This window comes from Ursus maritimus, unplaced genomic scaffold, assembly GCF_017311325.1.
Source record: "Ursus maritimus isolate PB19 unplaced genomic scaffold, ASM1731132v1 scaffold_4, whole genome shotgun sequence".
In the NCBI taxonomy this organism is placed as follows: Eukaryota; Metazoa; Chordata; class Mammalia; order Carnivora; family Ursidae; genus Ursus; species Ursus maritimus.
In genome coordinates, this window is record NW_024426552.1 from 38,512,744 (window position 1) to 38,539,474 (window position 26,731).

The window sequence follows — 26,731 nt, forward strand, 5'->3', positions numbered from 1 at the left end:
CTTGCCTTTCTACTAATATCAATATTTTTTGAATGAGTAAGAGTATAAACAGGAATCTGACTTAGAATTCCAGTTGAACTATAAAATTTGAATTAACAGACATGTTCTGTTTTACAGGTGCCTGATAAAAATGTTTCAGAAAGATCTGTCGATCAAGCAGTAGTGTGAAAAAAGCACTGCAAGAAATTGCATCATCAGTTTGCTATTTTCCTGATGGCCTTAATTTTCAAGCGGTCTTGGATTACTAAAGATAAAGACAAAGCACATTTTCTAGAATGAACTCAGAGAGGAGATGTGCTGGTTTAGACTCCAAAAGGGTTATTACAGAACTCCCAAAGTACCAGTTATCCAGAAAACCACATTTTTTAAAAAGCTGATGACTATGAATGCAGCATGTTCAGTTTCACCTATGTGAGAAACATGTTCAGGCAACTAGTCAGAAAGAAAAACCAGCTATGGCCTTACAGAAAGGGAAAAGTTAATCCATTATAAAAAAGGGGGGGGTTGGTTTACAATAAACAACTTAAAGTATTCTACAAATGAGATTTGTTTTCTTGTCATGCATAATCAGATTATGTCCTCCCTTCTCTTCAAACATGGTTTAAAGAACTATTGGTATTTGGTTTATTATAATTTAGAAACTGATACATGAAAATAAAACTTGATTTATCACCATGCTATCCATAAAAGATTGTAACTTGTTTCCAAGATGATTGATTAGACAGGACAGAGTTCAATGAATGTTATGCCAGCACTGAAAATTAAAAAACAAAAGGAAACAAAACAACACTTTGCTAATAAGCTCTTAATAGAACCTTCCACTTTCCATTTTTGTAATACCAATGGTATTTAAAGGCAGCAGTGTCAAATAGAAGTAGTACCATCAGTAACTTTGGGGAGAGATGGGAGGAATCTAAGACCATAAAGGCTATCTAATTGAAGGAAAACACTGAATTGCAAATAACTCAATGTGAATAATGGTATAAGCACACTGGGATATTTCTATTTGTATATAGAGTAGTGTTAGGACATTGCTTGATGATTCATAGTAAGGTCCTTTTAGACATTAATGTGAGTTATCTAAGTACAGTCCTATAAAAATAACTGGCTGTAAAAAAATATGTCAGCTAAAATCAGGTCAAGAATTCATTGGTTTTATTCAGTTAGGAGAGTTAATTCTAAAATAAGCCATACTACTCACGCTTTCTTATTTATTAGTGATGAATTTGGTCTGAATAGTAATTTTTATATATAAAAGGAAATATTTACACAAAAATTTGCACAGCAGGAACACAGTTAAGATATATTGATGCTTTTATTTTCCTTGATGACCAGTAATTTTCCTAAGGAAGATTTTAACTTACTAGGCAAATGAATTGTTAAAACCCAAAATGTTTTTTAAAATACCCTCTCAGATATGTTCCACTTGTACATTCTCTAAAAGAGGAAGCTTAAAGACCTTCTTTTACCTGTTAGTGTGTTAATCTATAGCAGGGATAAAATGAACAAAAATGCAAAGGCAAATTCTTAAAAAATGGAGCTACTAATGTACCATTGTCAACCAAATATTCCAGTTATTCCAACTGATACATTTTTGTTCAAAGCAGATAATCCTACTGGATTCTACGATTACAAAATTTTGGATATTAAGCTTCTTGAATGCAGTCACTACGGAAGGGAACATTTCTTCCAAGGTAGCATCCAGACCTTATTAAATCAGGATTTCTAAGTCATGAAAGATCTCCAAAAAAAAAAATTGCCCAATTTTATTAGTTTATTTATTCATTCACTACTATGCAATTGATAGTCACGAGTCCATTTCCATCAGATTAAGGTTTTTGTTTTGTTTGTGTAGCCTACATTAGGCTGTGGAATTTACATTTAAATAACATAAGTAAACACAACTCAGTCAGCTTTTTAAATCCATTAGGGTCAACTCAAAAAACAAACAAAAAAACCATTTTCTGTACGTCCTGATACTGAAAATATAATACTTGAGTTCTTTTCAGTTCAGTATAAAATACATCATGTAATGAAGAGTGTTTGGAAACTAGTTCATTTGGACAATGAAGTTTTTTTGAAATATAATTTCTGCTTTGTACATTTTCCAGAAGTTTAAAATTACAGCTTAACATTTTATCACATTTTTTAACTTTTTATTTTTATAAGTTGTATCTCTTGACAAATCCATGTCTGCAAATTATTTTCATTCATTCTGCAGTTCATACCAAGATGTTTTAAACATAATCCACTTGTTAATTTTGTCTTTAATTTGAGGTTTTATTTCTACTTTTGTGTTGCTAGGGGAAAACTGTTTCTGAAACACTTAGATCAAATCGGTTTATATATAATTAAATCAAGGTATGTTTTATAAAAATTTATTTGGCCATGCTGTTCTAAACCTCTATATACTTCTCAAATAATTGCTATTGAAAGTATGTGTACATTTCATTATTTATGTCTTATAAAACATAAGCTGACATCACTTTGCTTTTGTGGGGTGCATAAACTTCCAACAGTTCTAATTTGGGAGTCAGAAGAAAAGGAAGCTTTCTTATTCCTCAGATTCTTCTCTTTTACTTTCTATTCCTTCTATTTTGAGGATGTGCTTATCTTACATGGACCAACTTTCATTTTTTTTAATAAAAATTTCGTCAAAATATTAACTATAAACTTTCTGCTGTTTCAGTAAGGTCAAGAAAATAGCAAATCTGAATTTTTGCTGCTCAGATATTACAGAAAAGAGGGATCTCCGTGGACAAGGACACTGGTACTTTGGGCTTTAGCCATATTCATTTTTTTAAACCACCGATTATATAATGAGTAGATAACTTATAACATTGAACTTGTGATTCTTTTCAAATCACACTTGAAGGTTCAGCCGTACTCCTTTCATGTTTGGTTTAAACTGTTGTATGGATGAAAAACCTAAAAGGGATGATAGTGTTTATCTTTTAATTTATTTGGTACTGTAAAACACCTTTTCAGAATGCCTAAATGCTGCATATGCATTTTGGAATTGTTAATATGTGAAAGATATTACAGATTCAGCAAGAAAGGAAATTTGTGCTTCCTTGTTGAACATTAAATTATTTTACTTTGCATTTTATAAGAGTACAAATTAAAACTGAGCCATTGAACTGCAATAATTCAACAATAGCGTCTCATTTCAAGAAATTTTTTGTACTGTACATAGACTTGTTCAATAAAACATTGTCCTTGTTGGTAATGAAGTGTTCAGTTTTATGTAGCACACTGCTTCAAAAGGAATTAGGCTTAAGGTATGTAGTTAATAATTTCTATTATGTCTCTTAAGAGAATGAATTATTTCAGTTAATATTACCATATTCAGATTATTAATTTTTTAAAACATTTTAAAATAGAAAAATCTAGTTTACATAAAACATTTAGACATTATTTTAACTAACGTCCACATTACAGGAATTACAACTTGACAGAATACTGGTATTAAAGTTATTTTGGGTACCCTCTGCAAACTTAGTAGGTACACAAATACCAGAAGTCTCTAAATGAAAGACAGTGGATGGATTTATCTCTGTTGGTAAATTTTCAAAGATGAAGAGCATCTGGTGGAACTCAAAATAAAAACAAACACTGGGAAGTCATTTTGAAATAAGGTGTAAATATTGATGAAGATGACTTCCTATAAAGCATTTCAGTGGGAAAACATGTAAACCAATTAATCTGTAGCTAAAAGTGAGGTCCTTGGGCATGAGGGCTCCTACTTTTTTGGTTGACAAAGGAAAACCCCCTACACCTTTTGCTATAATTTGCAACTAGAAAAAAAAGAGGGCTGAAGTAGAAAAAGACCCTGTTTGATGCGATGATAGCAATGCAAATGAAAGGACGGTGCTATGTGCAGTGATTTGCACATACTGCAAACATGCTTTGAAAAATACTGAGAAAGTTAACTGAAGCATTCTAGAGCTGAGATCTGGAATTCTCAGTCTATACTTTTGGTCAGATGATTTTAAACTATTAAATGTATTGAGGTATTTAGATAAAGGTATTAGAGTTATCTAGACTTTTCATTTTTCTTTTCTGAGACTTGAGGAATTCTGGAAATCAATAAAATATTACTAAGTATGCTTCCAAGATAAACAAATGAGGTTGCTTTTCAGAGCTTAATATGAATTCCATACTGGTTTCAAGAATCAACTAATAAAAGGGTCAGAAGTTTTGGCTATATATGAAGATGTGAAATGGAGCAGCAATCCAATATTACATGGAGTTAAAACTAAAAGTGGGAGAGAGGTTCATGCCTTATTTATGAGTGCTACACACTGGAGAAGAAATGTCTCTTGTTTTACTAAATTACTATGTATAGCTAATTTATATATGTGACCCCTAATTGTTAAAACAACTCAAAGACAGATATGAACACTGCGTTTTAGAAACCAAGGCTCAAAAACATTAAATAACTTGACTGAAGTCACACAGGAGAGGTGGGATTGAAAAATCAGATGTGTCCTCCTAAAACCATAATGCCATGCAGTTTTCATTCTGCCATGCAGGTTTCCCTGCAAATACAGAGCATGAGTGGCTCTAATATATCCAAACAGAGATTCAGACTTGCCGGGCGATTAGTGATTTCAGAGACAAAGGATGAAATCTGGTAGGAGTAGGTGACTGATGTTTCATTTTCTTCTATTAGCAGTGATTCTTACAGTGTGGTCCCTGGAGCAGCAAAATTGACATCACGTAAGAACTTAGAAATGCTAAATTTTGGGGGGTGCCTGGGTGGCTCAGTCAGTTAAGCGTCTGTGTCTGCCTCAGGTCATGATCCTAAGGTCCTGGGACAGAGCCCCGTGTTCTTAGGCTCCCTGCTCAGAGGAGTCTGCTTCTCCCTCTCCCTCTGCCCTTCCCTGCCACTCCTGCTCTCGCTCTTGCTTGCTCTGTCTCTCAAGTAAATAAATAAAAGCAAGAGGCAAGTTTAAGGAACAAACAGCATGGGGCCCAGTCAAATAGCACTGTGACTAGTCTGGAGTAAGAGACTGAGAAAATAACAAATGAAGACAGGTAAAAGAGACAAAGTCGTCACGATGGCCTTCAGGGCTCTAGATCTGCAATATCCAATACGGTAGCCACTGGCCACATATGGCTATTAAAATTTAACTAAAATTCAAATAAAACTTAAAATTTGGTTCCTTGGTCGTACTAGCCACATTACAGCTGCTCAACAGCTACATGTGGCTGATGGTTACTGTACTGAACAACACAGATACGGAACATTTTCATGATCTCAAAGTACTTTTGGACAGGTGGTTCTGTATCAGTGGTTCTAAATTGGGGGTGATTTTGTCCCCCAGGGACATTTGGCAAATTGGGAGATATTTTTGGTAGCCACAACTTGGAGGAGGTGCTACTGGCATCTAGGGGGTAGAGGCAAGGGATGCTGTTAAACATCCTACAATGCATAGAGCAGCCCCCAAACAAGCCCCCAAACAAACCCTGCCCAAAATGTTAATAGTGCCTCGACTGAGAAACCCTGCTCTAGATCAATCCTGACTGCAGCTCTAACCTCACTGCCTCCTCCTTGAACAGGCTGCTCTGGCCTCCTTCCTACATGCCAAGCACTCTGCTTCTTCCTTGGAACCTCCACTGTTATTTCTTGCTACAACACTCTTCTGTGCTTCGCTCACTCTCCTCAGGTCTTTCTTTCAATATTACTTAGAGAAGTCTTTCTTGACAGTCTGTATAAAATAGCAACATCCACTCCATCCCTCTCCTTTTATTTTTCTCCATAGCATTTCCTGGCACAGTATATAGTTTCTCATATATTTGTCTATTTCATCTCACTAGACTGAAAACTCCAAAGAAATTGTATTTGTTCCCAACACAACAATGTCTGGCAAATAGGTGCTCAATAAATACTCCCCCCCCTCTTTGTAAATGAAGGAATGAATGAAAGAAAAGGTTGGGTATGCCTTCTATATAGTCCCACACCAGCATGGTGAGCACTTGCCAGCTCTTTACTTGCAGCACTCTCAAAACATCCTTGAAGGAGGGTCTGTGTCATTTCTCTGAATCTTCAATACCTAGCATAGGAGGCACTCATGAATACTTAATGAAAAATGAAGGATATTTATCTGTTGAATAAATGATACCCCAAATAACATCCACTGGCAAAGTAGTATAACCATGCTTTGAATGCCTACGCTACATTTACAGTTTATTTTATAACTGGTATTTAGCTGTGATAATTTTTAAAACGTTAAATTTGCTCACCTGCATCTGCAGACATGTATATTTCAGCTACAAAATGGCAATACCCTAATTAAATGTTAACAAATCTAAAATATGCCTAAAATGTGGAAGAGGCTAAAAGGCAAGTGACAATGTGTTTAAGTCTGATTCCTCATCGTACTCGGTCGAGCAGAGCATGACATTCCCATTGGTGAATACGAGTTGCTGCCACACGAACAGTAGCAGCTAACATGCACTGACTTCTTTCTGGGTGCCAGGCACTGTCCTTCACCCCGCCCCCGCAACCCTATGAGGTACTTAACTTTACTAGGTCCATTTCGAGATAGGAAACTGAGGGACAAAAACGCTAAAAAGCATGTCCACGGTCACAGTTAGCGACTGGGGGAGTAAAGCCCTGGTGATCTGGCTTCCAGAGTCCCCAACCCTAAATTGCTCGCGATGCAGCATCGTCTAAAACCAAGCCGGCGAGGACCGGGATGCAAGCTTAACAGCCGATCCCAAATTGTTAGAGACGAAAGCAAGAAGGTATGGCATAGGATAGGTGACTTTTTTTTTTTTTAACTTTTCATAGTCTAATGCTGATTAAATCAGAATTATTTTAACACTGTACTACGTAATTTAAGAATATCAAACTACAGGTGCACCCAACTCAGAACTGGCCGCAGACGACGTTCAAGCGCTCCCGGGGGTCAGGCCCACGGGCGGGGAGAAGACGCCTCCATTGGCCGGCCCCGCGGCATCACGGGAGCTTGCTGTGCGCAGGGACCGCCACCCGCTTTCCACGCACCTGCACCTGCGCAGCCCTCCCAGGCGCATTTTTGGAGGCTGGACTCCTGAGACTTCAGGGCTTCGCTTTCCGGAACCAGGTCCTTTATGAAGATCGCTGTTCTCGGTGCAAACGCGGTTACGTCCCTAAAGTGAGATCCGTCGGATTCCCCTCCGTCCTGTCCAGCCCGGAACGACAAGTCGGGGCACCGTATTTCCTGATTGACCTTGTTGGCAATCACTTCCGCCCAGGGGTTTGGAATACCCGAGGCCCTTTGGCGGCGAACAACAGACAAGGCACTTCCGGTGTATGTTGCCAAGGCGGCGGCCTGGTGGGCCTGAAGGGACGACGTTACTGTCGTCCTCTCCCCCCCCTTTTGGGGGTCGAGATGTCGGGGCTCAGCTATCCAGAGATGGAGGGCTGTCGTAACCTGCTCGGCCTACTAGACAACGATGATATCATGGCCCTGTGCGACACCATCACCAACCGCCTGGTGCAGCCTGAGGACCGCCAAGGTAAGTGTTGACTTTTCTCCCCAAGAGCGGACGCCCCTCGCAAAGCCTCACTCGGGCCCCAGGTTGCCAGAACGTAGGAGCAGAGGAAGTGCGAGACCTCGCCCCGCAACGGGGCCCGACGGTACTGGGAACTCTGGAGAGCCCCGGCCGCCGCCGCTCCGCACCCTGGGAGCCACCGCGCACCCTCAGGCAGCCCTGAAGCGCCAGATCCCCGGGGGAGGTAGTGGCACTGGAAAGCTGGATGTATGGGCAAATGCTTAGTTTTTCGAGAATTTAGAGTACGTGAATAGTCTTTACAGAATTTCCGGGGAGCCGGGGTGTTTCTCATTTTCAGTTTCGGCTGAGCTGAGGAGCCAGCTGCTGCTCGGGTTTTTTTCTTCTGGCTTCGGAGAGGGTATCATAAACACTTTTCAGCCTTGTAGGTAAAACAACTACCTACTAATAAGAAAGTAGGTAGTTTGAATCCATGTCTCTTTTCGGATCTAATTTTTTTCTGAGATGATTTTTGTGTAGTAGGAATACATTACTTTCAGAGCCAAATAAACATTTCGGTAGAGTAGATTTAAAGGGTTATTAATATTCAGCCTGATTGTAGCTGCTCCGTATAAAAATGTAATCAAGAAGCCTATGTGTTTATTTCACTTGGCATATCATCTGGACAGTCTTACTTTAAATTTGCCGAATTTTACTTTAAAATGTGAAAACTCCAGATTCCTGTGTTATCATGACTTAAATAACTACAAACGCATAATCTGTTATTTCTCAGCTTTTAAATTGGATTTACATTTTTGCCACTTAAGAAAATCGTTCATTTGAAACTTCAAACTTTAATGTTTCTTCAAACATTAAAGAAAAAATTCCTAAGAATTTAGAATTTAAATAGTTTTAGACTGAATATAGTTCTTAAGCATTTATATATTTCACATGCTAATCACCACCTAACAGTCCTTGTGAGTGTAAGTTTAAAATTGTAATAGATAAAAATGTTGGATTTAATTGCTGGTGGGTCTAAAAGCAAATAAAAAGAAACTTCCCTACACAGAAATGTTAAATGATTTGGAGAGATACTTCTCAGAGAGAAAGAAAATAAGTAATAAGCATATGAAAAGATAACCTCTTTGTTTATTTATTATGAAAAGATAATCTCTTTAAAAAGCAATGAAATGGAAACCAAAACACACAGTGGTTTTCCTATCTACCAGGTGGGCAAAAAACTAAACGTGGTGATCATGCAAAGCAGCTCTGTAATGTCAATAATTTGACAATTATTGAAGGAGTGTAGATTAGAACTTTGGAAAACAAGTTTGACATCATCTCCTAAATGGAATTATTTGCTTACTTCTGGGCTCATATTCTGGACCTGCGCTTTTCAAACTTGAATGTGCCTGTGAATCAGTCCCTCAGGGATCTTCTGGAAACGTAGATTCTGATTCAGTAGTTTTGGTGTGAGCCCAGAAATTCAGCATTTCTAACAAGCTCCCATGTGATCCTCATGCTGCTTGCCCTTCTGTGCACTGGGAGACATTTATGAAAATGTTCAAAGTGATGGTGTTTATAATTGGACACACCCAGTAAAAATCTAAACAGAAGGATAGATACTTTGTGATGTAGTCATTTAATTTACTGTGGTACAGTTAAATGAATTAACAGTGAAAAAATTATCTAGAGCTACATATATCCACAGATCAATGTCAGAAACATTAAGTGAAAAGCTGAGTATGAAAGACACTATATATATGTATATGGATTGGATTTATAGAGTGTTTAAAAAAAACAAACTGTATTGTTTAGGAGTTCATTGTTACACTGTACAACTATAAACAAAAGCAAGGGAATGATAAACAACGTTTAGGATAGCAGCTACCTCTAAGGTGGGTGAGTAGGGAGGGAATAGTATTAAGTAGGGAGGGTTAAAATGAGGACCTCAAAGATACTAGTAATATCTTATGTCTTAAGCTATGTGGTGTGTACACAGGAGTTCATTTCTTTACTATTCTGTATTCTTCATGTTAAAAAAATAATCTTTGATATGTTGTTTAATATAACATTTTTTAAACTAAAAAAGTACAATTCTTAGTTCTGCCACTTCTTAGAAGCATAATTGTTGATACCTCATACATCCTTATATTTCATTGTCTATAAAGTAAGGAGTTTAAAAGTCCTTGCACATCTAAAATACTGTAATTTTACCTTTGTTAGGGATTATAAATGAATTTAGGTCCATTGTCCTTCTTAGAAAAAAAATTTTTTCTCTGGCTCAAATTTTTTTCTTAAAACGTGTCATTCTTTAAAAGAAAATGCAAAACTTTTACTGTCTTATGAGAAGTGAAAGAAAGAGGTAAGTAAGTTTAGGTAGGGAAGTTTAAAACATAAAGAAAAATTTTTTTAAACCCAAAATCTGACAACCCACTTCCTGGTTTTTAAAAATTACCATCTCATGCAAAAGGAGTAATGCCATGACAAGAATTTATAAATGTTATTTGATAGGGTTTCTGCTGACCCTGGACAGATTTACAAGTGACTTATGATTTTCTACTAATCTTTATAATTTCCTTCTAGATGCTATTCGTGCAATATTAATGTACAGTCAAAGTGTAGAAGAACTTTTGAGGCGTAAGAAAGTCCACCGAGAAGTCATATTTAAGTACTTGGCAACACAGGGGGTTATTGTACCTCCAGCTACTGAAAAGCACAATCTTATTCAGCATGCAAAGGATTACTGGAAAAAGCAGTTACATCTGAAACTGAAGGAAACACCAGAGCCAGTTAAGACAGAGGACGTTAGACTATTTCAACAGGTAAAATAGATCTTATAGTAACACCCTAAATCATAGTTCTGTCTAAACTCTTTAGATAATTCTAGATCTGTGGAAACACGGCTAATAATATTTTGGCTTTTATAATTTAGCTTTACTCCATATCCTTTGCATCCTAAGGGAAGACCAGTAAAGCACCTAAAAGAAAGAAAATATCTTTGACGTTTAATAATGTAAATAAAATGCTGTATTGATTTGTGAGGAAAAGACTGTTTTTATCACTTTATCAAACGAGTACTATTGGATTTGTAAAGAGAGTGGATAGACTGCAGGATCAATTTAATGTTAATTTAGCTTCTAGTTCTCTGTAATATTCTTGTCCACTTAAAAAGAATGCTGTTGTAAGCCCTGTCTCATTTTGAAGACTTTCTTGGTATTAAATTGGTGTTAAATTGTAAAAATTCCATGAGAGAAACTTTAATAATTTTTACATTAGATTTTTTTTTTTAAGCTAGAAAAAATCCTCTTGTAATAATTTCCTCCAGCTGACATTGTCTGTTCCTATTTCTTTGTAGCCACTGGACATTTTAGATATTGTGTGAATATTTAAATGTTGATTTATGAACTTTAGGTAATTTGCAAATTTTATTTTTTTATTTTTTAAGTAAAGCACAGAAAGACACCCCCCTTTCCAAATCAAACATATAGCTTAATAAATGTCCATAAGGCAAAAACATTTGTAATGACCACGCTGGTTAGGAAACAGAAATTTGCCACCCACTCCAGAAGCCCCTTCCATGAATTTGCATATTTTAAACTACATACTTTGAATTAGTGAGGTTTTTCAGTGAGAGGCATTTGCTTTCACATTGGGAAACGCTCTTCTAAGAACTTTTTTAATGTGCTAAAGAGAATGTTGACTCTGAAATCACACAGATGTGGTTTCAAACAGGGTCTGCCGTATGCTAGGTGTGAACTTGAGCAAGTCACTTGACTTTACTGAGCCCTGTTTACTTTCACAGGCATAATAATGATAGTATCTATGTCATTAGCTTGTGAAAATAGAAGGAAATAGTCCATAAGTGCCAAACACAGAGCCAAACACATTCAATCATGGGTGCTCTGTCAATAAAAGATTTCTTACCATCAAAATGAGGTTCTGTACTCTGGAATAGTCACATCTGTTCACATAGATGAATAAAATAGAAGCTTATCAGGTATATTTTTGTAATAACATTTCCCTTTGTAAAAAAGAAAAATAACAGTATAAAATTAATGCCAATCATAAGTAATGTATTTCAGTCGTATTAGAACTCTGTTTAAAGATAGTAAAAAATGCTTATTTGTTGCCAGCTTTATTTTAGTATAGTTTATATGCAACAAAGTGTATCCATTTAAAGCATATAGTATGAAGGTTTTGACAGACATTGTGAAACCACTGCCACAATCGAGAAATACTTACATAAATCACTGTTGACTGTTCATGCTGATAATTTTAAGAGACTTTGTTAAACCTTAATTTCTTTGCTGAATTTTCCGATGTTTAAGCTGGGAAATTCTAAAATGATTTTTACCCTTTTTGGAAAAACAGTTTGCTTGATGGGTTCAGTGAGTTAACTTGTAGTTCATTTAGCTTCTTCTGTACTCAGTATATGAAAACTTAGCTCTCAACAGACTAGATAGAAAAAAGATATGAGAACTGATATTGGTTATATTTTATATTTTATTTATCTTAATCAGCAGGAAAAAGAAGATAAAAAAGCTGAAAAAGTTGATTTTCGTCGATTAGGAGAAGAATTCTGTCACTGGTTCTTTGAACTTCTTAATTCTCAGAATCCTTTTCTGGGACCACCTCAAGATGAGTGGGGGCCACAGCACTTCTGGCACGATGTCAAGCTTAGGTTTTATTACAACACCTCTGAACAAAATGTGATAGACTACTATGGAGCAGAAATTGTGAGCCTTCGTCTGCTGTCACTAGTGAAAGAAGAGTATCTTTTTCTCAGTCCCAACCTAGATTCCCATGGACTGAAATGTGCCTCTTCTCCCCATGGTCTGGTTATGGTTGGAGTTGCTGGGACTGTCCACCGAGGGAACACTTGTTTGGGCATTTTTGAACAAATTTTTGGACTCATACGCTGCCCTTTTGTGGAAAATACGTGGAAAATCAAATTTATCAACCTGAGAATTATTGGAGAGGGGTCTCTTGCCCCTGGAACATTAACAAAACCAGCTATTACATTTGAACCTAGTGATCTAGAGGCCTTTTATAATGTAATTACTTTATGTGGTACCAACGAAGTACAACTTAATGTAAGGCAGGCATTGGATAGTGGAACTGGAGACCAAGCTTTATGCAGTAGAGATGAGGCATTGTTGAACAAAAGAGAACTGAGTTTACCCAACCCTCTAAAGCACTGAACATTGTATGTCAGTCTGAAAAACCTTCTATACAGAAACTCTTCCAAATGTCACATCAGTAATGTCTAAGTGATTTCAGGTGCGAGGATTGACATATTTTAGTTGAAATATCTTTCTTGACAATAGACTAACATATTATTGAATACTTGCCTCTTTCTACCTGAGTTGCAGCAAATGTTCTGAGAGCTAATGCAGTTCATCAAATAAATCCCACCTTAGATGGTATAACTAATGGTGTGCCTTAGAAACCAGGTAATATTTTCATTTTACTTAGTGAATATTCTGCTAATATCTGTACTTTTCACGTGGGAAAGGTTTAATGTAAACTCAAAGTTATCACTTTAGAAAACTTGAGTGACAGTCTCACGCAAAAAGTCCAATAATTTAGCAGGTGGAGAAAAATTTACTTTGCCTTTTTAAAATTTGAGGATTTTCAAAGTTCGTCCAAGCTAAATATCTTAAAATTTGTAACATTTTCTGAACTCTTTTGGGCAGTGATAAGTGCTATTCTCAAAACAGACCTTATTCTTATCTAAGGCTTCAGCTAACAGTTTTATAGAACATTTATTATAATACCATATAAAGGAAACATACTGTTGAAATTTTTTAAAAGGTGTGCCCAGTTCTAACTTAAATGAATTACTATTTTCCTCTTGATCGATCTTGGTGACCAAAAAAAACCCCACCACACACACACACGCAAATTTATAAGGTGGGCATATCTATATACATATATATAGATATACTCCCACATCATAAATTAAAGTTATTAGTATTTTTCACCTCTGAATTGTTCTAGTAGGTTTGAATTACAAGGATAAGTTGCCAGATTAATTACATAGTTGCTTTAGGGTTTAAATTCTTCATCACTTGGCAACTACTTGCTGATCTTGGATTTAGTTAGTAATTTTAATTTACAAAAATGCCATATGGAAAAAATTCAGCTGGGAATTGTGATGATATGTTGTACATGTTAATTTTTTACCTTTAACTCTTCTCGTGAACATTTAGAATAACAAGAATTTTGAAAGCAGGAGGAAAAAATTCACCTTTTTTGTTTTTTTAATGCCATGCCTTTTATGAGGAGTACAAATTGATACATCCTAAAATAAGAACTTAATAAAGGAGGGAAATTCCTACTGTCTGCTATAAGAATAGTATATTGTTTAGATTTAAAGCCAGGTTATCATTTTCTTCTTTCAGTATAGAGTATCATTATAACATATACTCAATAAATATCCTAAGTAAAGGATAAAATTAAAAACTATTCCCATCTGTTTTCTTTGTGGTATTGATAATGAGTAATGTAGAAGTATTACTACAGATGCTCAGGGTGAGCAGAAGTTGCTTCTAGCTACCTTCAGTATTGACTTTTTGAATTCGAGTTTGCTCAGTCAAGTCAGGCTGCAATCTTTGCATGTTCTTTTAATCAATGTTAGAAATTTGAAATCTTCCTGATAGGCTCTCTCGAGAATTGGAACTATGTTTTATTTTCTGTGAATCCCCACAGTTGGGCAACACAGTAGGACCTAATGTTTAACTGAAGGGGTGAAAAAATGAGCAAAAGAAGTTTACATACTGTATAAAAGACTTTTCTGCATCTAGGTTTTCTTTGGTTCTTATCGGTGATGGGTTGTTTCTTTCTTTTTTTTTTTTTTATCATTTCATCTGTTTGAATTTCATATGTGGATACACAGAAACTTTTAGGCTCCAAGCTAACAGATATAACCTTCTTTAAAATTTTACTAAATTTAAAAAGCCCAGGGGTCAGAATGGGATAAAGTGAAAGGCTGCAACCATTATAGGGAGGGGTAGGATTTTCTATTCAGAGAAAGAAGATCTGGAGGAATTGAAATTTATTCACGAAGTTTAAAGCTTGGTCAGGTCTTTGAGAATGTCCAGAAGCACCCTGCAGATTGAACTCTGCTTTTGCTACCATCCCTTTGTTTTGTATATGTTAGAGAATGGCAGAGACCCCAGCTTTAGATGTCTTTTGCTTCATTTCACCCTCAGCTGGTATTTTGAAAGTTGTTGGAGTCAAGTAGTAAAGAATACAACCCTACACATAATTCATAGTGATTGAATGGTCAAACCAGAGGGGCAGTTGGGCTTTATTTACTGTAGACTGATCTGTGATAGCCTAATAATAGGGCATACACGAAGTATCTGTTCTTGTTAAAATAAAAAAAAAAAATTTAAGAGTTACATTGGGATGTTTTATTAGTATCTAGAATGCCAAAAACACATTTCATGAGTCTTATTAGCTAAAATACCAAATAATAGGAAAAAAGCCATCTCTGTTTCATGAAATTAACTTGCAAACGGCCAACATAGGAAAACTTCATTCCTGTGTTCTCAGGTAATATTCTTAAGCTAAAGGAAGGCTAGTTACCCAGTGCCAGTAAGAAATTGTAATTGCACCAGAAAAGGATTTAAAGAATAGTGGTTTAATTTAAAAAATCAGCAATTTTGTGTTTTGACAAAATGGCACCCATGGCTAAGTAGATGATAAACATGAACAAAAACCATCCTCTAATGTTTTTATTAGTATCTACATTCACAAATTTAGATGCCCTTTTCTTCACTGGTTCTTAATTTGGGCTGTGGGGAGTGATCATGGATCCTTTGAAAAATGAGAGCTATGTTCTTTTCCCCATGAAAAAAATGTGTTTGCATATAGTGTTACAGTATTTGCATTATTTCAGTGAGTTTATGGACTTCCCTAAAGCACATCTGTGACTCATAAGGATTCTTATACTTCATGTTAAAATCTGGCCATAATAGTTATATTTCCCCCAAACTACTCTTTGATACTAAAATTATTTTTAGGAAATTTTGTGCCCTTGCTTGAGTCCCTAAACTAGAGGACTTAATCTTCCTTATGAATGAAAGGATAATCTCTAGGAAATCTGTTAGTTTATGATAGTAACTGTTTGTGGATTTTGTTTTTCAAAAGACATCAGATACTAAGACAAAACCTACTGAAATACTGTTAAAGTGAAACAAAAATATTCAGAATTCATTTTATTTTGGCAAGATAAATTTAGAGAGAAAAATCTGAAAAGAAAAAGTATTAAAAAAAATTCTCAGCATGCGTGGGTGGCTCAGTCGGTTAAGCATCTGCCTTCTGCTCAGGTCAGGATCCCAGGATCCCAGAATCCGCGCGCCCCCTGCACACACACACACACACACACACACACACACCCTGCCCTCTCCCTTGTTCTCTCAGACAAATAAGTAAAATCTTTAAAAAAAAAAATTCTCTTGATCTTTACAAAAACTTTATCCTAAGATGTTTATTTATTAATGATTGTACACTGCTAATTTCAATGAAGGATTTTTAACATAGGATCATATACATGCCATACATCTGAAGGGCATGTATATGTGATCTCACACCATTCCCTCTCACCTCCCCTCACCCCCACCCAGTTTATAACGATTGTGTATACTCAAGTTTGAATGCAGATAGCACAACTGCAAGTGCTGGGAAGTAAGACTATGGATCTGGGTTCTCTTCAAGTTTATTTGGCATATTTTTATGGAGCATCTACAATTTAAGTCACTGAATCAAGCACAAGGTAAAATAATACATCAGTAGGTTACTTACCTACCTAAATTTCCTCTGTTAAGTTTCAGTTTCCTCGTTTAGATGTCTTAAGATGAGAACTACTTTAGGCCCTTTTTTTTTAGGATGTGGTTATATCTTTTTGTATGGGTCAGGAAAAAAGAACAAATGAAATTTTAGATAGCTGTGTGGCCCTAGCTATGCCACACTGATCATATCAATCAGAATATAAGATATTTTGACAGACCACTTTATTTAGAGTTGGAAGGAAAATATTTTCGAAATGTATTAGACCACACTAAATCTTTTTAGCCTTTTTTTTTTTTTCTGGTTTGAACCTTTCCAGTAGTCCTTCAGTAAAACATTAATATTAAAATGGAGTATTATTTACTGTGAGATAGAATGTACCCCCAGATATTAAACCATAAACTCCAGAAATGTGTTAGTCATGAAATGTTAATAGAATTACTGGCCTAGAATTTGGTACCTCCTAATTTCTATTCCTAGTACTGCCCAGTATTTCCCTTCATAGTCATTTAGTGAGGGTTCTTTGGTTAGCAGTTTTCATCTTCAGTTTTTAGATACCCTAAATCTCAAGTATGAAATTAGTTACTTTTGAATTGATGAATTTAAGAATTGAAAGAATCCCCTGCTGCACACTGCCAGCTGTGTTACTTATCTGACATTTTCTGAACAAAAAAATCAGTAACTACTTAGGAAAGCCTTTTCTCTTGAAGCATTTAGTTTCACAAATTTGTATTAATCTTTTCATCTTTTAAAATACTGATGGTTAGTATTACATTTAATTGTTCTCAAATTGTTACAGGTAAGTTACTACTCCCTCTCTAAATAGATGGTAAATTACTAGAACTGGTGATTCTTTTCTAAAAGAATTTTTTTTAAATTGTAGTATAATTAGCATACAGTGTTACATTAGTTTCGGATGTACAATATAATGATTCGACAATTCTATACATTACTCGGTGCTCATCACGATAAGTGTACTCTTAATCCCGTTCATCTATTTCACCCATCCAGTGTTTGATGAATCCTTTTGACTGTCTTCAGTATGAATGTCATTTGCTGGCTCTGATTTCCAAAGCAAAGATGGCTTTAATCTCTATTGTTTATCTAAATACAGAGTAGGAGTGTTAGTGCATGCGGTATCCTCTTGTAATTATACTTCTTAAGTTGCTTGGTGATTTGAAATCACTTGAAAAGATATAGAATGCTCTTGTATGATATTATAATTGAAGTAATTGGGATATGTAAAAATATATGTAAAAATTTACATGAAATTTCTTGAACTCAGTGTCTCATCACAATCACTAGTCCTGTTCCCTTCCTGTTGTACTTTCAGCCTCAGAAATAGTCTTTCCCACATTTAATTTCTTGCCATGTCTAGATGCAACATATCTACAGTATTGCTTTCTGTTTCAGCTGCTGCTATAATTAGAATTTCTTTACCTAAACATTGACTTAATTTATTTCTTTGCTTTAATATTTTTAATATATTTATAACATTAAAATTTCCTTAAAGTATAGCTTTCATCATATCTTCCATGCTCAGAACTTTCAGTGGTATTGCAGTACCTCCAAAATAAAGTCCAGATTTTATAATTTGGTTTTCATCACCATCTAGGTTTGATTTCACTCATTTTCATGCATTGTTTGGTCCAGCCAACATCTGCTGTTAAGTAGTCTTAGTATTTGTCCTGTGCTTACTTAGCCCTCAGCTTTTACTGGCAAGTATAGATAGTCCCTGACTTAGAGTGGTTCGACTTAGGATTTTTCAACTTTACAAAGGCATGAAATTGAAATGCATTCGGTAAAAACCATACTTGTTGTTGTTGTTGTTGTTGTTGTTGTTGTTGTTTTATCTCTCTACACCCCATGTGGGGCTGGAACTCACAACCCCAAGATCAGGAGTCACGTGCTCCGGCTGAGCCAGCCAGGCGCCCCAGTAAAAGCCATACTTTGAATTTTGGTCTTTTCCCAGGCTAGTGAAAGGGGGGACAATACTCTCTTGGTGCTGGGCAGCAGCAGGTTGTCCCATGTCCCAGTCAGCCATGCAGTCACAAGGGTAAACAAGGATGAACAACCAGTATACTTACTACAATCATTTGGTATCCATATGGTCATTCTGTTTTTCACTTTCCTTACAGTATTCAGTAAGTTACATGAGATATCAACACCTTATTTATTATAAAATAGGTTTTGTATTAGATGATTTGCCTACTGTAAGCTAATGTAAGTGTTCTGAACACATTTAAGGTAGGCTAGGCAAAGATAAGGTTTCAATAGGTCCTAACCTAGTAAGTGCATTTTCAACCTAATGATATTTTCAACTTCTGTTGGTTTTATTGGGATGTAACCCCATCATAAGTCAAGGTAGGTCTGTATACAAAGTAGTGAAATTTAATATTTTTGTTGTTGCAGACAGTCTGGTAATATACTATAGAATTAAAAGGGCTATGATTGAAATGGTTTAAAAACTGGAAATTTCTTTAAGTCAAGCATTTTTTCTCTGGAGGTGTTTTGTATATATCATCTGTCTAAAATTTTCCCTAGATTTTTGCATGGCTGCTTAATTTTTATCTTTTAGGATTTGTCTTAAATGTTTCCTCCTAAGTGGACCTCGTTGTTAATATTTATCAGAGCACCTGTTTATTTCAGTCCTAGCACTTTAAATATTAATTTACTAACTTGTTAATCTCCCCCACTAGATTTTAAACTGAGAGCAGAGACTAGCTGTTTGGCTTACATTTTTTTCCATTGCTTTGCACAGAGGCTAGGTATTCAAATCAATATTTATTAAAGATATAAGTGAGGGAACAAATGATACTTTTTTCAGAGGCTTTTATATTCTTAGCCCTTTACCTGTCTGCTAAAGACAATGCCTAGCATATGTATTAGGTGCTCAATAAATATTAGTTTAATGAGTAAAGCTGAAGTTATCTTCCTGAATAATGATATATGAGCTCTAATACAATCAACAATAATCTGGTAGATAGAATTATTAAAGTTTTATTATGCTTTTGTAAAAGACAAACTGAGGCCCCAAAAGTTAAGTAATGTGCTGAAGTTCACACGATTTTGTTGTGGGGATTTTTTTCCTGTTTTTTTTTGTTTTTGTTTTGGGGGAGGAGGATGATTTAATTTTTAAACTACAAAGCCTGTTTTTTTTCTTGCACTTTATTTCTAGTCTGACTACTACTACCTTATTTTGAAAGAATTTAAACTCTAATTCTCCTTTTCTTCACATGTAAAAATAAACAATTAGATGATTTCTAAACTATTTTGAAGTTACATGGTTTTGTGAGTGTGTGCTTTCTTAGCAACTCAAGAATGTTTTAAAGGAATTTGTAGTTCATTGAAGTTGAATTATTTTGCTTCCTCATAAATTATGCTAATTGAAAAACACTCTTTATTCTTCGTTTTTTCTAACAAATGTACATTTATAAATATATGTGTATAGTGTGTGTATTTCTATTTACAGAGGGAAAAACAAGAGGATAAAAATATTACACGTCATTTCTAGAAAAAAACTATGAAGCCTTTAAAATAGTTTCCTATTTTCTAATCACTAGAGTTGCTGAAGTTGTTTGAACTGTTGTGTAAAACTTTTTTGCTTTGTTACATATATTCAAAATATATTTTCATGTTTTAGTTGAAAAGTGCAGAGTGGTTGACAGAAGGCCAAATTATAGACTGCTAGTAACCTGTGGTAAAAATTTAGATGTTAATAAAATAAGTACTGGATAGATGATTCCTTCAAAGAGACGGCATAATAAGAGTTAACATACGTTTAAGAGTGACATTGGAGACGAGTGGCAGATTGAGAATAGGATTTTTCAGTAAGAAGCATGGCCCTGGGTGGGTGTTGCTCATAAGGTCATTAAAAGTTATTCTGCGAAGTTTAATGGAAAATACTTAGCAAAGACCAAAGGTTTTACTCTACTGACTGCACTGACTGAAGTAGATTAGTTTTACAGTAGAACGAGTTTACAGAAACAAGATAGCAATAGAAAAGCATGTCAGGGGCTTTAATGCTGAAACTAGTAGTAGAACAGTCATAGAATTGAACTCATAGGAGCGAAGAGAATTGCAGAATAAGCCATAATTTTGATTCTAAAAACAACCTTAAGCTAGAGCAAGAGTTTAGGACTCAGAAAAAAGTAGATTTTAAATAATGTGTCAGTATTTTCTTTTAAACAGTCTTCTCTCAATTTGGTAACCCCTTATCAAGCACTTACTATGTACCAGGTACCTTAATAGAAGACACTTGGTACTTAAAATATTTGCTCTAGTTTCTTAATGCTTTTCTCACTTTGTTTAACTTGCATCAAGTAACATTTACTGTTTAATAAAAGTTTATTTTATTAGAAAGTGCTTTTCGCTGATCTCCCATTGATGCCCTACTTACTACTTTAACCATTGCCATCTTTTGGTCCTTAACTTTGAATTGTAGGTAAAGCCCTAACCTTTGGATTAGAACAATGCCCCAAAAGGATGGTGATCTTTGGTAACTAGTTTGGCAGTTTCAGAGGGGGAAAAAATGCACTGAAACATTTTTTTTCCATATCATATTTTGGAAATTTTATGCACATAATTCACATATTTAGCAAGTTTTATAGGTAAATTAAAATCTCAGTTTTTGATAGTGTTATGTTCTTAGTGTATAATCAGTAGATGCATATATAATAACACAGACTATGTTGGTCAGTTTATCACAGCCAACATGAAGTCAACAGTGTTTCTTTTTTTTTTTAACAGTGTTTATTTTCACTAATGTACTTCCCTGTGAATTTTAATGCTTGTTAAATTTGCATTTTGTGGTTGTTACTCTTATCTCTGATTCCCAAAATGACTCATTGAAAAGTGATGAAAATAGTAACAAATACTGTAATGTCATAATGTGAATGCAGAATTAGAATCTGTGCTGTGCAAGAGATTCTGTGAGAGTGATGTTTTTAAATTTTCAGCTGAACTATATATAAAGAAGGACAATTATGAATATCTGAAATTTGGCCTGCAGTCCATTCACCCCTGGTTAATAGTACATGGGCCAAATATTTGCATCACCATCAAAAGTCACATTTTTTTGAAGTGCATTGATTTCTCTGGTAAATGAATTTGGGTGATTTTATTTTTCCTGAACAGTGTAAAATAACATCCCAGTTTAAAATTTGTCATTCAAGATGAAGAGTTCAGAAATACAGAAGTATTATTCAGAGTTGCATTTCTTAAAATGAAAATGAGTTTTTGTCCCAGACACCTGGCATACACAGCCCACTCAGTGCTTGGTGGCAGAAAGCCAGCTTACCTTAGATTGTCACCAGAGTTCCTCCTTAATAGGGTCCTGTCTTAGACCTGTCACTTGGACACCAAACCATATTTTAACATCTCTTAATGATTATATCCATTTTTCTGATTTTTTTCTGCATCATGTCATTGGATATAATCCTCCGAAATAATGCACTTGGTTTACTGCTAGCCTCTGACAACCGTAAAATAGTCGTCCACTGTGGGTCTGAACTTGGAGTCTCAGTTCAAATATCAAACAAATCTAACAGGAAGTAATTTTTAAAAAGGCATTGTTGCTGAGTAGCTGGTAAAAACAGTCTCAACATTAATAAATATAATCAGATTACAGAACAAGCTATTGGAAAAATTCTGCCAAAAGGAAGATCATATAATTCAGTGACAACATGGAAGAGCAACTGCCATCATGTGTTTAGAGGATATTGTATTTTTCAGACAGAACCGCTGATGTGCAGTGTCTGATTCATTTGGCATGTATGTGTATTTCATGTAAGAGTGAGAAGTCCCTAGCAACTTCTTGTCCTATTCATCCCTGAAAACTCATCAATATAGAAAACAAGACTGCACTGGGCAATAAGCTTTGGTGGGGACTAGACAGGACGTAGTACGATTTTTAATGATGGAACGTACACTAGCTATTTGGGCAGCAATGAAGGTGTTAAATGAATAAGAGGGTTATAAAAAAGCCAATCAACTCTTTCCTTAAGAGAGCAGTTATCAACAATAAACCATCAATATGTTGATTCAGTGTTGAAAGAAGTAGAAAATACAGTCAAATTTTAACGCTTGAGTCTATCCTGTTCATAATGCTGTATGAAAAACTGAACAGGAAGTTGCAAAACTTTTTTCTTTCAATACTTCCTGTGTGAAGGAAAGGTATTCACATGATGTTTTGAGTTAAAAGCAGAAGTTAAAAACAGTTCTTTGAGACATCGTTAATGTCAGGAAAGGGCATTTCTTTGATTTTAGGTGCCTTGCTTAAGTGGCATATAAGTCTACCCACTGTCTTGAGAAGACACCCCTTCAGATTCATAATGTGAATTGTAATGGCAAGGAGATCAGATTATGTTAAGATTACACATCTTTTGCAAATGGCTCAGTTCTGAAGAGCTTCGTGCCCACCCCCACCACAATCTTATTTTCTTGGTTTACTGCAGAAACATGTTTTGGGACATATCTAAAACCACGTCCAAATACTGCAACATAACATGAAAGAATACTTTCCTGAATTGAATGCAAAGGACAGATGGGAAACCGCTTTAACACCATCTGCGGGTAGGTTTTTCTTTTGGTGACTCTAGGTGAGAAGATTATTGTGGTAGTATAAGACTAAAAAAGAATTTTATATGTGGATCAGTAAGAAAAACGAGTTTTTTAAATCACACACCTATTTTTGGAATACTAGCATAGTGACAAGCTTCCTCTTTCTATACAACCATAGGAATGTAGAACAGAATTGTGGGATAAGACTGCTAGGATATATATCATGGTTACGGAGTGTACCAATGTAGTGTACACATTGTACACCAAAAGTTTGTGCTGATCTGACTTTGCTGTTTTTTGTTTTTAAGCAGTAATCACCTTTTCACCCAAGCAATTTAACTGAAGTCATCACCTTGATTTTTTTTTTTTTTTTTTTTTTAGCAGCCATTCAATGCCCTTATTTTCTGTCTTTTCCTAATCCTGGTATTCTGGCAATTTGTTAGAGATCATTCCACTATCTCCTTTTACTCTTCACCCAAATAAGGCTTAGGTTGGAAACATTTTCGGTACTGGAGTGAAAAAACTTGGAACTATTTTCTTTTGTTCACATTACATTTTCCAAAAAGACATGTCATTCATCAGTAGACGGTCTTTCAGAAGCATGTAGAGCACGGATATGTTTTTGCACAATATATTGGAGGGAGGCGAGATTTTCATCAAATGATTTTTATATTCTTTGTTATTTCTAGCCAAAATAAAGCTTTTATTGATTATCATAATTATTAAACGGGTAAATATGTCATTTCTACACTTAAATTCAGATGGCTTGCTGTGATGTCTTCATTTTATAGGTTAGTCTTTGTAAAGCTGGAACTGTTGAAGTTCTTGGATTTGCACATTAGGGAAGTCCCAACACTTGTACACAAGTGCCTCTAAAATACCTCTGGTCCCAGTTGCTTAACTTTACATAGTTTAACTTTAACCTGTAATAAATGTACCATGCCGATAAAGAAGTTCTCAAGATATATAAAATATAGTCAGCGGTATATATACCGCTCTTTCTTAAAAATACCACTCTTGAGGGGCGCCTGGGTGGCACAGCGGTTAAGCATCTGCCTTCGGCTCAGGGCGTGATCCCGGCATTATGGGATCGAGCCCCACATCAGGCTCCTCCGCTATGAGCCTGCTTCTTCCTCTCCCACTCCCCCTGCTTGTGTTCCCTCTCTCGCTGGCTGTCTCTATCTCTGTCGAATGAATAAATAAAATCTTAAAAAAAAAAAAATACCACTCTTGAATAACTAAGCAATAGCTAATTCTTTCAAGACTAAGTGAATTTGCATTACCAAACTTGTAAAGCCTGCCTAGAACTATGTAGATGAATGAACAGGTACCTTTTTTGCGTACATTTCATTTTCTAAGGTAAATTTGTTTTCATGGATAAACTTTTTTTTATTCACAAACTGTATTTTCCAAGGATTTTAATAAAATGTTTTTTTACAAGTTGTTCCATTTTGGAGTACCTACTTGAAATTATTGAATGTTAGTTCCATTTGAACATGTTTATTGGATTACATTTTACTAGAAACAAATTTGTGAAGGCCCAGGTAGCATGAGATGCTATTGCCAAACTACGTTGCCTTTCTTCATCATCCTTTCTTCCCCCATCACATATTTTCTTTTAAAATTAAGGAATCAAAGAGACTTCATCCTTCTTGTATTTCCATCTCGAATGCTGCTGCTCTTTTTTTAGATGGAAAGAAGCTTGCAATAGCGTCTTAAAGTGTAACATGGAATTTTAGTGACATCTTGTGGCTAAGGCTTTTCTCCGAGTCTGTCTGTGTCACAGAACCGGCTTTGTACTAGTGGACTTCCAACTGCAAAATATGTTCTTCCGAACATACCTGAAAGCTCAGAAACACTGAAGCTGGCTTGAAGACGTTTAAGGCAATCTGTTTCCTTATCCTCAATCTCCTGCCCTCTCAACACTAACCTGACTGTGGCTGAGGGTCTGAGCAGTAGACTTTCCCTTTTCTTCAACTTTTTTTTTTTTTTAAGGCTACCATTCTTTCACTTCACAAAAGGAAGATCTGTTTCTCAGCCCTCCTGAACCTCATTATGTTGCACTGCCCTATGGTATCAGAACCTCTGGGTCGTAAACACAGAGAATTTTGAATTATTCAGATAAGGAATAGGTATAGAGAAAGAGAATCACCACAATGATTATTCAACAAAAGTTTTGCAAGTCAGATGGTGCAAAAGTTGAAAGAAAAGACCCAGCTGGAGGCCCTGTGGAATTCAGGATCTACTGGACAGTTTTCAGTTTGCTCAGTGGTAGCTGGGTAATCAAAAATGTCAAATCTCAGATTTGATGTGGACCATAAGGTCTTTATGACCAAAAGTCTGAAAAACTTTGTTAATGCTGCCTAGTATTTGCTTGATATCATTACTTGTCACCTTTGATCCTGAAAAAGAGTTCTGGATTGATTCACTGGCAACAGTAAACTTGCCATTTAAATTTGATCAATAGCCCTATATCACCAAGGTCTTTGTCCGTGTCAAACCTGTGGCCACTCTGTATGCATGTTGTTTACTCTTTGTACAAAGATATATACTAGCGACTTGAAAAAGTTTTGCAAGTCAAGTGTCTATTAAACTTTCTTTAAAATTATTTGGTTTCAACAAAATTAAAAGGAAAACCAAATTAAGTTTTTGCGTGGTCATTTAGTAAAAGTAAATGTTGGCAATAAATCACTATCTGATTTTTTTCCTTTTGATATAAAATTTACATACACTAAAATGTGCAAATCTTACTCAGGAATATGTTCAAAATATTGGCTGATATTTTCATTCCTCTCTACTTGTTAATATGTTCATAATTTCTCATGCTTATATACTAAAAAAAAAGGAAATAGAATTGAGGATGAACTCTGACTTAAACAAGCAGTAAACCCATCTCATTGAAGTGTAGGTCTCCAGTAAAATGTGTGAGTTAGTTGTGTTGTTTTGATCAATTTTATAACACTAAAAATTAAGGTAATTCAACCCAGAGAAATGTTAGTACTTGAAACATTGTAGGGAAATGAAAAAAAATTATGATCATATTTTTGTCGCATAGAAGTGTACAGTTATCATTAAGTCTTTAAGCACAAAATTATCGCATTGGGGTAAAATTCTGTGGGACAACTGGAATAAAGTACAAATCAGAGGAGTACAAGTAAAATTTCTTTTTTTTTTTAAGATTTTATTTATTTATTTGACAGAGAGAGAGACAGCCAGTGAGAGAGGGAACACAAGCAGGGGAGTGGGAGAGGAAGAAGCAGGCTCATAGCGGAGGAGCCTGATGTGGGACTCGATCCCAGGACCCCGGGATCACGCCCTGAGCCGAAGGCAGACGCTTAACCGCTGTGCCACCCAGGCGCCCCTACAAGTAAAATTTCTAACTATAAACGGGCTTGTTTGTAAATATTTAAAAAGATATCCATGGGTATAGAATTCAATGAAGTTGCTTACATTTTAAAGAGTTAACACTTTTATTTTTAAAAATGAAGATTACTTCTGTGTGTGTGTGTGTGTGTGTTTACTTAAATTCAATTAGCCAACATACAGTACATCATTAGTTTCAGATGTGGAGTTCAGTAATTCATCAGTTGCATGTAACACCCAGTGCTCATCATATCACGTGCCCTCCTTACCCAGTTACTCCATCCCCCCACCTGAGATTATTTTTTTTCAACTATTTAATAACATAATGAAATATTTCAGATGTGTTGACTCAACATTTGTGAAGGCATATAGTTTGTAAACATTCCATTATGGAATATATAAGCAAACAAGTTTGAAAAGCAGGACTTTATCATTTAACTGGGCCTTCAGTTCCATGAACCACATAGATGTTTGGGAGGAAAATCACTTTTACTTGTGCTTTAGATATGTGATAATATTTTCTAAA

General features: G+C 35.5%; 2 protein-coding genes across 2 annotated transcripts in view; both read left to right on the top strand.

Annotated features, from left to right (window-relative positions):
* Positions 1-3,229, top strand: part of ZNF654 (zinc finger protein 654) — an 84,667-nt gene extending 81,438 nt beyond the window's left edge. Inside the window, exon 9 of the mRNA XM_008704557.2 lies at positions 118-3,229. Coding sequence (XP_008702779.1) covers positions 118-125 — 8 coding nt within the window. The 3' untranslated portion in view covers positions 126-3,229. The remainder of the gene's footprint in view (positions 1-117) is intronic.
* A 3,437-nt stretch (positions 3,230-6,666) lies between these two features.
* Positions 6,667-15,736, top strand: CUNH3orf38 (chromosome unknown C3orf38 homolog). The gene is made up of 4 exons (XM_008704576.2): positions 6,667-6,753; positions 6,846-7,509; positions 10,069-10,307; positions 12,006-15,736. The coding sequence occupies exons 1-4, from the start codon at positions 6,667-6,669 to the stop codon at positions 12,684-12,686; spliced, it is 1,671 nt and encodes a 556-aa protein (XP_008702798.2). The 3' UTR covers positions 12,687-15,736.
* The last annotated feature ends 10,995 nt before the right edge of the window (positions 15,737-26,731 follow it).

Coding starts and splice junctions, on each gene's coding strand:
- CUNH3orf38 (XM_008704576.2), top strand. CDS start 6,667: ATGCAGCATCGTCTAAAACCAAGCCGGCGAGGACCGGGATGCAAGCTT. Junction 6,754..6,845: donor TTAGAGACGAAAGCAAGAAG/GTATGGCATAGG, acceptor TGTACTACGTAA/TTTAAGAATATCAAACTACA. Junction 10,308..12,005: donor ACGTTAGACTATTTCAACAG/GTAAAATAGATC, acceptor TATCTTAATCAG/CAGGAAAAAGAAGATAAAAA.